Source organism: Tiliqua scincoides, chromosome 3, assembly GCF_035046505.1.
Source record: "Tiliqua scincoides isolate rTilSci1 chromosome 3, rTilSci1.hap2, whole genome shotgun sequence".
Lineage (NCBI taxonomy): Eukaryota > Metazoa > Chordata > Lepidosauria > Squamata > Scincidae > Tiliqua > Tiliqua scincoides.
This window is the reverse complement of record NC_089823.1, coordinates 20,915,138-20,927,504: the sequence shown is the minus strand read 5'-3', so window position 1 is coordinate 20,927,504 and position 12,367 is coordinate 20,915,138. Positions and strand designations below refer to the sequence as shown.

The following is a 12,367-nucleotide window of genomic DNA, read 5'->3' as shown; positions in this document are numbered from 1 at the left end:
AAATGAAACAGGAGTCTGTCTCTAAGGAGTTGCAAGGCTTAAACCAGATTCGGTTGTACGCAAGCTTCAGACACACATGTTGCCCCTCCTCTTCCTGAGCAAGGGGAGAGGATTGATACATTCCTTTTTTACATTAACTGCATTTTCTTGTTTTATTTGTTCAAACCACCGCTAGCTAACAAGCCAGGATATCAAACCAGGATTTAGTACCAACAGCTAAAGCATTCATTCTCTTCTCACATGCAAAGGGGTGGGAGAAGCATGCAGGCCCAAGGCTTTGGAAGGCTCATGCTCATAATCACAAACCATGGTTTGCTCTTGTGGCTAAATTGGCACAATAACTAGCTATAACCAAAGGGATTTTACCAAGCATGACTGTTAAAGCATGGCTCCATAAGCTAACAGTAGTACACAAATACCAAATTCTCCTCTCTCTCACTCACATACACACACCTCTGCCAACTGAAGATAGCATTTCATGCATCAGATGAAGTGGGTTGCAGTCCACAGGTGGCTCTTGTTTTTGCTTTTGCTGCAGCAGACTAACCACCCTGCTAGATGTTATTTCTAGATGTTATACTTCAACAGACTCCTACAACTTGCAAAATGCCAATAGACTGTCCGTGCAAAACAAGGGGCAATGAACAAAATAACATTATCAACATCATCCAGTTGAACTTCACAACTTTCAGCATGGACATCAGGGGACTTGCAGGATTGCAACCAGATCGGGCCTCTTTGAAGCTGAGAAAAATGGAAGGAGCCATCAGTGTGGTCCAGACTGCAGCGAATGGCTAAGAGCCCAATCCTATCCAATTTTCTAGCACTGATGCCAACTGGGTATGTGCTGCCTCCTGCGGTGGGGTGGCAGTCATGGAGGCCTCCTCAAGGTAAGGGGATGCTTGTTCCTTCACCAAGGGGCTGCATTGTGGCTGCACAGGTGCTGGAAAGTTGCTTAGGATAAGTCTCTACGTGGATATTATCTATGCCAAGGCCATCTCTAAGCCCCTATGGATAAGTTAAATACTCCCCCCCCTTTTCCCCTTTCATTTAAACATTTTGAAACTGACTGCAAGCTGTACTCAATGGAAAAGAAGCAGACTGTAATTTTACACTGGAATCATGCAAAAAAAATGGTTTTAAATATAGCAGTAAAAATTGGATTTACAGGGCAGGTTCATCACAAGATCTGTCAGCTGTGACAAAAGCCCTTGTTTGAACTCATTCCATCAGCATCTTGAAACTCCAAGATTATTTCACTCCACTCAATTTAATTTTATCTCTCTTTTTTAAGAGAGTGCCTTAAAAAGCTATTGCAAAAAAACTGTTAAAAATGGAAAAAGTTTATAGCTTTTCTCAGACTAAGCCAAAGTGTTCGATAGTCTGCTCCTTTCTTCACACTTTCCCGTTGTAGCTTCATAGCCCTGACCTAGCTGGCAAAACTGACAACGTGCAACTACAAGCTATTACAAGATGCGTCAAGGCACTCCTGGCTGAAAGGGAATCTTGGAAAGTCTGCATTATGAAGGAGGCACCCGTTGCCCATATTAAATTACAATAAGGCCATGAATACTGGGCTTTCAATCAAATGAGCAATCTGGCATTTATCACAAAGGCAGAATTATTTTCATATTACTATATTACATGTGTAAGTTGTCCTGACCCAAGCCGATGTATCTGTATCCCAGCCATCACAATCATCATCATTATCCTAATTTTCTAGACTGAAGAGCCAAAGCAGAAAAGTTTATTTCTGTGAATGTCTGCGATACCACACGCCTCACAGCAAGCTATCTTTAGAGAGCCAGCATGGTGCAGTGGTTGAAGTGACAAACTAGAACTGGGAAGACACATGTTCTAAACCCCATTAGCTACGATCCCCATTAACAGTCCAAGTCTAGTTGGACTATGTCCTGCTGTCGTAAATGGGTCTGCGTAAATGGGTCTGCAACAGCACAGGTAACGCACCATCAGTGAATAGATCCGAGCCGCCACTGCAAAATGGGGCAGCATTGGAGGAGCATGGCCAGTGTACTGCATTAAACAGGCAGCAGAGGGGGGAGGAGAGTAACTGGGCAGTTTGGCAGAAGAACAGGAGGAAAAACAGGTCTATATCGTTGGCACAGGTCTGAGAGAGCCACAGGCGATCAGGGGGCCTACCCGGACATAAGGGAACAAAAGTTCCTATACCTCAGGGAGACCTCTGATTGTCATTTGACCCTGTGAAAAAGAGAACAGTTATTTGTCAAGGCTCCCAAAAGAGGAAAGTTATTAATATGTGAGAATGTGCATAGGATTACACTGTAGCAGAAGTAAATCCTATTGGCTCACTAGGGCTTATCTCCATGCAAGTGTACATAGGACTGTAGTCTAAATTTACTTCTTTCAAAAGAGATACCACCAACACCACCATTACGGACTAATACTCAACTCACCCTTTGTGCTCTCTCTTTCAGTTCTTGATCTTGAGCTAAAAAGGATTCCAACTTCTTCTGGATGTCCACAAGCTTTTCAGGGTTGATTCTTTTTTTTTTTTTCCCAATGGAAAAGAAGGGGGAAAATACATTGAAACAAAATAATGCAAGCAAAACACAAAGCAACAACAAAAAGAAAAATAATGCTAATTAAAAATAGATACATTGTATATATTTAAAAATGCAAAAAAATCCTACTATACTATTTCAGCAACCTATACTATAAACCTATACTATAAACCTATACTATACACACACACACACACACACACACACTATACTATACTATAAACCTACTATACTATACTATAAACCTATACTATAAACTAGACTCTGTTCCAGAACCACCATTCAGAGCACGATACCATAGTCTTTTGAGAATGAAGGTTGCCAACTATAAACCAGCAATTTTCAACTGCGAGTGGTGTGCCATGAATGGTCCGCAGGTGTGCCACAAAATTTGGGGGAGGGTCATTTATTATTAGGGCCACGGGGTGATGTGACTCCCCCACCAGCAGCATGGTGTGCCTTGTCAATTACCAAAAAGCTGATGGTGTGCCTTGACAATTTTATCACCTTGTCAGTGTGCTCTGAGATGAAAAAGGTTGAAAATAGCTGCTATTAAACTATGCTATATAAACAATGAATACACTACACATATACATCTAAGAAAGGCTTCCAACTATTCAAAAATATGTCAGTTTGTAATTGTCGTCTGTAAGCCATTCAGATGTTGATAAAATTAGAAGGTCCTTAATCTATTGAGTAATAGTGCGGGGGGAGAACACTTATCCTTCCAACATTTTAATATACAGTAGGTCTTCTCGCTCCAGTAAGAGCACTGAGAGTTCATTTTTGCTGTCATGCCATTAACTTCCACAAAACAGGTAAATAATTCACAAGGACATAGGCACCAGCCATTATCAATGGTTGTCTCAGTACAGCATTAAGGGTGCAATCCTAACCAACTTTCCAGCACTGGCATAGCTGTGCCAGTGGGGTATGTGCTGGATCCTGCAGTTGGGGGGGGCAGTCATGGAGGCCTCCTCGATAATTTATGACTTTTAAACATTGTTAGCCGCCTTGGGTGCTCTCCATGGAGAAAGGCGGATTACAAATCAAATCAATCAATAAGGCAATGTTTGTTCTCTTACCTCAGAGTTGCATTGCCCTTACCTCGCTGCTGGAAAATTGGTTAGGATTGAGCCCTAATACAATTAACAACCGCTTCTCCCCAAAAAACTACATCAAGGAACAAGGCCACATCATATGTGTCAATGTCTCATTCACTGAATTACAGTACCAGCATTTAGGTTCTTTAATCAACCCCTTACTATAATAAGATGTGGCGACCAGTAAACCCTGAAAAATTATTTTTGTGGAATTAATTGCAACTTTCAGGGTTGATTCTGGGGTAGAAAGAAACCACACATACACACAGTTTTTACATTTTCTTAAAAGGACTGCAAAACTCTATCAAATTCACAGGAGCACTTTTTCATTTCTCTGTATTATTTTAAAATGGACACAGGCCCCTGCTCCTCTGAACAAGATTCAGCTGAAAATCATGTCAGGCATGACGACCATTCTCCTCAAATGAATAATGCAGGGGATGCAAACAGAGGCTCAGGTCTTTTATCCAGAGAAGAGTTTAAACTGGAAGAGGCAACGATTTTTCAAGGTAAAGCTACACAATTAACATTAAATTGCTTCTTGAGCTTATAAAAAGGTGGAAAATTGAGCTCATACTGAAGAGAGGAGTAAAATATACAGCAATAATACTTCACTTTGACACAGCACCTCACAGGAGAGAAAACCCCGTAAAAGACTTTTTTTTTCTGTTTTGAGCTTAAATAAGAATCTCTCTGGGAAGTTCCAGAGCCTGAGGCATTTCTATTGAACTGTGATTTCACAGATAAAGAGAACACAGAAGGCCAAAGTAGATGTTGGGGACAACTGTGTGTTTGTTGAAAATGTGCTTGTTTTGTTTACCTAGAAAACTGTGGGGAGGTCTACTTTTCCCCCCACCAAAAGCAATGTACAGCAGAGGGAAGCAAAACCCAAACCCTCCCCTGCTATGTTGCACTGCTTTCAAGATGCAGATACTGTGACTTGCAAACACAAAGTTGTTCAACCTACGACAAACCTGTGTCAACATCAAGTTGCCCTACTGTGGAAGTATTTGCTTCCATGTGGCTACAGAGCAGTCCAGGTAAAATTATCTTTCAGTTTTCAGTTAAAATAAGCACTAATCTTGTACTTGAGACAAGATGAGACAGAGACAACTGTTGTGGGAAGGGGAGAACCTTCCTCAAAATGACATGGGTTCAGGGACGTGTGGTGGGTGGGGAGGCCTCCCCACCAGAGTCCTTCAAAAAGCACTGCCACTGTGTGAGGTGCACGAGCACTCACAACCCATGTGCACCTGTGTGGGTCAAAGAACGGTCTGGGGCATGTGATGCAATGATAACACTGTAGCTAGGCCACCTACACTGCCTAGATGGAGACCATTTGGGAACCATTGTAAACCACACTGGGATCTTTGTGGAAAATGCAGGTACAGTAAATTAAATAAGTGGGTCAACTTTACTACAGCTTTACTACAAACCGAGATCAACCAACCAAATTTGGACAAATCTCTCCCTTAGATACATCATATACAGGCCACGGCACAGTCACTCAATGATTTTGGGCAACCCCTACCCAAACAGTACTCCCAATGTCTTCATAAACTTGGGAGAAGACACCACCACCATGAAATTCTGCAAGTTTAATAATTAAGAACATAGAAAAGGAAAACAAAAACTGCCTAAGCCAGCCATTCTCAATGGAAGCCATCTGGCCCCCTGGAGTGCCCTGGCACATTTGAAGGGGGCCTAAGACTGAAAACTGAAAACAAACAATGTCATGTTAGCTGTTCATGTTGTATCCTTATTTGATGGGAAGGGGGGGACCTGGAACCTGAGAAGAGAAGCTAAGGGGAGCCCAAAAAAGGTTGAGAATGGCTGGTTTAAGCAACTAAGGGTGCAATCCTAGCCCACTTTCCAGCACCAACATAAGGACAATGCAGCTCTGAGCTAAGGGAACAAATATTCCCTTACTTTTAAGAGGTCTCGATAAGTGCCACCAAACCGCAGGATGTAGTACATGTCCCATTGACACCACCATGTCAGTGCTGGAAAGCTGGTTAGGATTTGGGCCTAAAAGATTCAGTAGTGACAGTGCATAAACAAATTGGGACATGAGTCAGCAACGAGTTGCTGTAGTTGAAAAGGCCAATGTCATTTTTAAGAAAGGTTTATTGGCTAGCTAAAGAATAGCTGCCAAGACTGGGAAACAGTAATACCACTTTATTCAGCACTAGTATGACCTGATCAGCATGCTGACAGGCATTCTGGCCACCACATATCTCAGAAGATATTGGCAAACTGGACAAGAGTCAGGACAGAGCTGTGAAGACAACAAAAGGAATCACAGTGCTAAACCTAGGAAGCTAAAATAAACTATGTATGTTCGGCCTCGAGAGGAAAAAACAATATTGATTTATGCGGGCAGCAGAAGGGAAGACACCAATATCCTTAGCAATGTTTGGAAAACTACCAGAAAGAAGCGGGAAAGAAACTATCACCCTTCATGCTGCAGATGGAACAAGAAGTCATGGTTTTAAATGACACAGAGAAAGATTTCAGGTGAATTAGATAGAATATCCTGTTAGAACAGCACTGGAATGAGTTGACTACAAAAGAGTCAATTTGACTACTTTGACAGACAAGACCACACACACACACACCCCTGCACTGTTTAAATTGGGAAGGGAGGATGACTATTGCAGGTTACTTCTGAATGCAAGATACTATTGCAAGAGTGGTCAACCTTTCAACTTTAGTTCTCCTGGACCTTTAACAATTGTGTAGAAGACGGAATTCCAGCAGGTGCAGTTTGTCATCCCCCTATTGTTTGACCAACAATAGACTTCCTGGCTTGTCCTGACCCTTGGTTTCATCTCTGGCTTGCCCCCTCAGCTCCTGGTTCAGAAACATCATGGTTCACACCAGATGAAGCTTCTGAGTGGTTTGGGGTAGCCCATGTAAAGTTCACTGCAATAATCTAATCAGGATGTGATCAGGATTGTAGGGGTAATCGTGGCAAGATCTGCTTTCTCTAGAGCAGCCATTTTCAACCACTGTGCCATGGCACACTAGTGTGCTGCAAGTGGTCCACAGGTGTGCCACAGGAATTTGGGGGAAGATCATTTATTAGTAGGGCCAATGGGGATGTGAGCCCCACACAGGCAGCATGGTGTGCCTTGATAATTGTCAAAAATCTGACGGTGTGCCTTGACAATTTTAGTGCCTTGTCAGTGTGCCACGAGATGAAAAAGATAGAAAATCACTGCTGTAGGGAATGCTGAAGTAGGAATACAAGCCAATGGAGAAAATACATCCAACCCTGACCTCAGTACGGTCAGAATACATTAAAGGAATGGACCTCTTTTCAGACTCTTTTACTCTTGTAAGCAGGAAATGTAAGTGGAGTAGGACAGAAGTAATGAGATAGTTCTAGGTGGAATTTGGATGCAATGCTCCAAGGTACAAAAATGGTTTTGTTGTGGCTCATCAGCCCCACTACAAAACGAGCTCATTTCACCAATAAACAACGGCTCTGCTATTTAAATGACTTGCGAGTCATATGCTGTTAAGAAAACAAGAAAAAGGGTCATTTACAAGGGATTGAAAGCTTTACTGCATCCCCACTTTATCATTCATGATTTAAAACAGTACTGTAAACAGCATTACTGGAGCCAACAGCTACTTCAGCGGAGCATGTGAACCAATTTCAGTGCATATTGAGTGACTGAGATATTAGGCACCAAATGGTAATTAGGTTTGTATGCATGAAGGTATAAAACAGATGTCATTACGAACAAAGAAAGGAGACTATTGCTCCAATCAGTTGAACTTCCCTTAGAGGAAAAGGGCTAAAATCAGTAATGCTACAGACAACATCACCATATTGCAGATTAACATTTTAATACAGCTCCACAGAAATGATTTTTTCAGTGTTTCCCAAACCTCCAATAGCTGCAAGGCATGACCCCCTTCGCAATTACAACTGGAGGCACACTTTACACCCAAAAGGTTTGTTTTTAGAGTACATTCAAAGTAAGATTCTACCTTAAAGTAACCCTCTTTGTTTTTCTGCATGATTTACTATGCAGGTGGAGCCTTTTTATGAGCGTGAGTTCCGTTCCCTGACCCACCGCGATTAGGAAAAAACGTGTTGTGCTAAATCAGACCCAGAAATGACGTGTTTTACACAAATTGCATAGAGTTATGCAAATACACTACAGACTGACACTTGGGGATGGAAGGAAACTAAGGCAGCGGTTCTCAATCACCTCCCCCTCCGCTCCTTCACCTCCCTCTCCTCCGCTCAGTACTCAGCCCTCCCTGTTGCCAGCTGTCCCCGCTTCTTTCACAGGTGGGATGTAGAGTTTTTAAGAGTCCAGTCCTATGCATTTCTACTCAGAAGTAAGCCCCATTGTAGTCAATGGAGCTTACTCCCAGGAAAGTGTGGATTGGACTGTAGCCTCAGAGCCTAATCCTAGGTCTGCCTACTAAGAAATAAGTCCCATTCTAGTCAATGGGGCTTATTCCCAGGAAAGTGTGGAGATGTAGCCTCTGAGCCTTTTCCTAGGCCTGCCTACTGAGAAGTAAGTCCCATTCTAGTCAATGGGGCTTACTCCCAGGAAAGTGTGGATCAGAGTGTAGCCTAAATCTCATGCTTTGGCTTGCTGGGAAGACTTGCTTGCTGGGCTGTTTTGTGTCTGTAGGCTGGAGCACTGCAGCATCTCAGTCTGAAGGGGGGAGAATTTGGCAAACACTCCTTGGGTTTTTAAAGCAATCCCCTCTGTTACTACTGCACCTGCTCCTGTGTATGTGTGGGAGAGAGCAGGAGCGCTCCACTCTGCTACATGTGTTCTGGCTACAGAGGTTCCCCCCCTTCCCCTCTTCAGTCTCTTTGCTGGTTCAGGAGCTCCAAGAGTCTTACTGTTCCTTCAAAAGGGAAACCTCTTCCATGGCTCCAGGGCTATTTCCCTGCCTGTGCCAGTCGAAGCCTTTTTGCAGTGTTTTATGCTGTCTTGAAACAGACCGAGACACAAGGACAAAGGAGGCAAAGGTGTATTCTACTTTCAGTTCCCCCCATTGAGATAAATCTACAGATAAAAACTCCGTGGATAAATAGGTAGCACCTGTATAGATGCAGGTGTATAGGTTTTCCTGACTAGATGAAGGCAAGCCCAGAGCAATGACTCAAGCAGAGATACAATTGAAAGTCTCCTTAGGGGGCTCCAATCACATCTTGTGAAGAGACAGGGCAGAACATGGGCCTGCCTTTCTATTGTTTGTGGCTGGTTTTTAGGATTTTCCCCCCCTTGCTCTTGGCTTTTAATAAGATTTTTAGGTTGTCTACCATTTTTAGGAGATTTTAATGTTTATATTTTTATGATTTTTGAAAGCTGCTTTGAATTCCTATCAAGAAGATAAAGTGGGGTATAAATTTGTAAGTAAATAAACAAACCAGTTCAGAAAGAGGAAGGGAAGGTTGATGGGCTGATGGGAAGAAGGCAAGTTTAAAGCAGAAACTTTTGCACAAACAGGCTCACGGGAGCCGTAATCGATCACAGCACATTAACCATTCTCTGATATAACACAATTTATGAATTGCTGTATTATAACCACTGTCCTCTCTAAGGGGTCCATGCCAGTCTGCAGACCCCTTTGGCAACGACTCACCGCAACGCTACCTCTGGAAGTCTGGCGATGACATCATCACATTATCACCAACCTTCTGGGTTGCTAAGTTCCTTGCTGCCCAAAGCCTGACTGGGAGGCTCACAGCCATACTACTGCTTACCTTAAGGCAGCGATTTTCAACTTTTTCCATCTCAGGGCACACTGACAAGGCACGAAAATTGTCAATGCACACCACCGGGTTTTTGACAATTGGCAAGGCACACCATGCTGCCAGTGGGGGGGCTCACATCCCCCACTGGCCCTACTAATAAATTACCTTCCCCAAATTCCTGTGGCACACCTACGGACCACTTGCGGCACACCAGTATGCCATGGCGCAATGGCTGAAAATGGCTGCCTTAAGGGGAACAGTCTCTTCCATGGAGACTGAAAGGGGGCAGGGAAGCCAGTTTGAGAAAGAGATTGACTGAATTATGAAAAAACAAAACTAAATAATTTACTTGATGTTGTTGATAGGAACTTTCTTCTGTGACAACTGCTGAATCATGCCATTTTCTTCTGAAGGAAGCAGTACGAGTAGAGCTTCTCCACCTTCTTTGTACCTAAGCAAGAAGTATACAAAAAAAAAAAAAAGATGATCACATTTTCACATGGTAAATAAATATTAACACTTCTCAGGGTACTCCCTTAATGTTCAGCTGTTTAGTCCAGTCTCAGCTTGTTCAGTATATGTTGGATAAGGAACAGGAAGACCTGGATTCAAATCCCAGTCAGCCATGAAGTTTGCCAAGTGACCCTGGGACAGTTCATTTCTCTCAGCCTTACCTACCACACAGGATTACTATGAGGATAAAGAAAGGGAAGGAGGTATGTATAGTGCCCTGAGCTCTTTGGAGAACTGTGTGCCTTGACCTCCAGTTGCCTAACCAACTTTATAAAATAGGTCCACCCTCCTTATTTGTGGCTTTGAGACCTGCAGATTTAACTCACTAAAGGTTCAGATGCAACCAAAAGTGTTCTCCAGTCACATCTGGGAGGCTTTCTGAGGCCCACAGAAGAATGTGCATGAAGATGTTGCATCTGGAGGTCCTGTATGAGTCCACCCTCAGATCCCACTATCCTCAGATTTTGGCATCCACAGGGGTTCCAGGAACGGAACCCCCAGAGATGCTGAAGTCAGACTGTATAAATATATTAGTACTATTCAATATTTATATATTGCCTTTTAACAAAAAAAAGTCGTTTACAAAGTGGTGATGATGTTGTAGTATCATTAATGTTATAGTACAAATAATGGCCATGGAATGGAGGATAGGCTGTTACCCATGCAGCAAATCCCCCCTCTCCACGTCGCTGGAATGATCCAATGGAAAGGCAGAAACCAATATGGTTGGCCATGGAATATGTGAAAATATTTCCAAAAGGACAAGCAAGGCCAGTTTGTATTCCTGGAGCCTTTGCTTGAAGCTGGAAATTCTCAAATTAATTTCAGCTTTGTTAGAATCTCTCAGCCTGTCTTTAGGTATGTTTTTTGGTCTGCTCCCCCCCCCCCCACACACACAAACTCTATAGTTAACATTTCTTAAAAATAAAAATCCAAAATCATTTGTGACACTGTCATTACTGACGTTTACCTTTATGTAAATCCATATATGTAATTATCCTATCAAGTAAAGGGAAGACAGTTAACCGCCAACGGTTTTAAAGTATTGCACATATTAGTATATTCACAGGCAAGACTAAAATTGTCTCTATCGTATTGCCTCAGTTAACCAGAAATTGTTTATTTCATAAGGGAAATCCTGTTCTGAGCACTTAGGATGCTGCAGCACTTCAATAAATAAAGCATTTACCAAGTGTAAATGGGCTGAGACTACAGCAGTGTTTACGACACATAATTGGCTATTAAAGTTTTGAAGGACCTGATCAGAGCAGCGAGATGGTTTTAATCGGTCAATTTGCCCAGCAGTGGTGGACCAATGTCCAATATGTAGGTATTATGGATCTATTGGGCACTGCGGGCCTTGAACTCATTTCAGCCTACATGTGCTTATTACTTAGGAGAGCTATTAACTCTGGCCAACTCACTTGGTTCTGAACACACAGTATTGTTAGAGAGTTACCCTTAGTAGGTTTAATGGACCTGTGTACCAAAGATACAACTTTTTCCACTGGAAAAAAAAAAATTAAAATGGGGGGGGACTATTATGGTTTGTCCTATGTTGATAGCAAACTATCACTAAAAAAACTAAATATACTATCACTAAAAGAACTAAAAATATTCTTTCAACATTTGCTTTTGGAGGGGGTGGGGACAATTTAAGCTTTGAATTCAATGGTAGACCTTCAAAACATGCTGAGAATCTTTCCCCACTCCCTTGGGGATTGCCCTAGATCAGGGGTGCTCACACTTTTTTGGCTCGAGAGCTACTTTGAAACCCAGCAAGGCCCGGAGATCTACCAGAGTTTTTTTTACAATGTTCGCGCCATCATAACATATAACATTTATGTGTACAATGTATGTTGGTGTACCTTGAGCCCCACTGAGTATAACAGGACTTACTCCTGAGTAGACATGCCTAGGATTAGGCTATAAGGCTGCAATCCTAGCCACACTTACCTGGGAGTAAGCCCCATTGAGTACAATGGGCCTTACTCCCGGCGTTTCCTCCCAGAGGCACCTGAAAGGGGGGGGGTTGGCACTCCGCGATCTACTCATTTTGCCTCGCGATCTACCGGTAGATCGCGATTCACCTATTGAGCACCCCTGCCCTAGATCCTATCCATGCCTAATTAACTTATGGAATCCACTGCCACAGGACACGATGATGGCCACCAGCTTAGAGGGCTTTAAAAATTAGACAACAAATACATGCAGTAGGAAGAGGTAGTCTATCAAAAGGCTGTTTAGTCATGATGGCTATATAGAATCTCTAAGTTCGTTGAGAGCCTGCCACTAAATACTAATTGCTGGAAAGCCACAGTAGGAGACAGATGTTGCCCCTGGGATGCCCACAAGCATCTGGCTGGCCATTGTGAGGTGAGGGATTCTGGACCAAATGTTCTGCTCTCTCTTGTAGTTGTTTCTGCACAAGCAGAGGCTTGCACTACCAAAAGCTACTGCAACAACTCTGC

General features: G+C 42.8%; 1 protein-coding gene across 1 annotated transcript in view; it reads right to left on the bottom strand.

Annotated features, from left to right (window-relative positions):
* DDX10 (DEAD-box helicase 10) overlaps positions 1-12,367 on the bottom strand; it is a 211,051-nt gene that overhangs the window by 165,097 nt on the left and 33,587 nt on the right. Inside the window, exons 10-11 of the mRNA XM_066620001.1 lie at positions 9,733-9,834; positions 2,436-2,523 (exon numbers count right to left, since the gene is read on the bottom strand). Of these exons, the coding sequence (XP_066476098.1) occupies positions 2,436-2,523; positions 9,733-9,834 (190 nt within the window). The remainder of the gene's footprint in view (positions 1-2,435; positions 2,524-9,732; positions 9,835-12,367) is intronic.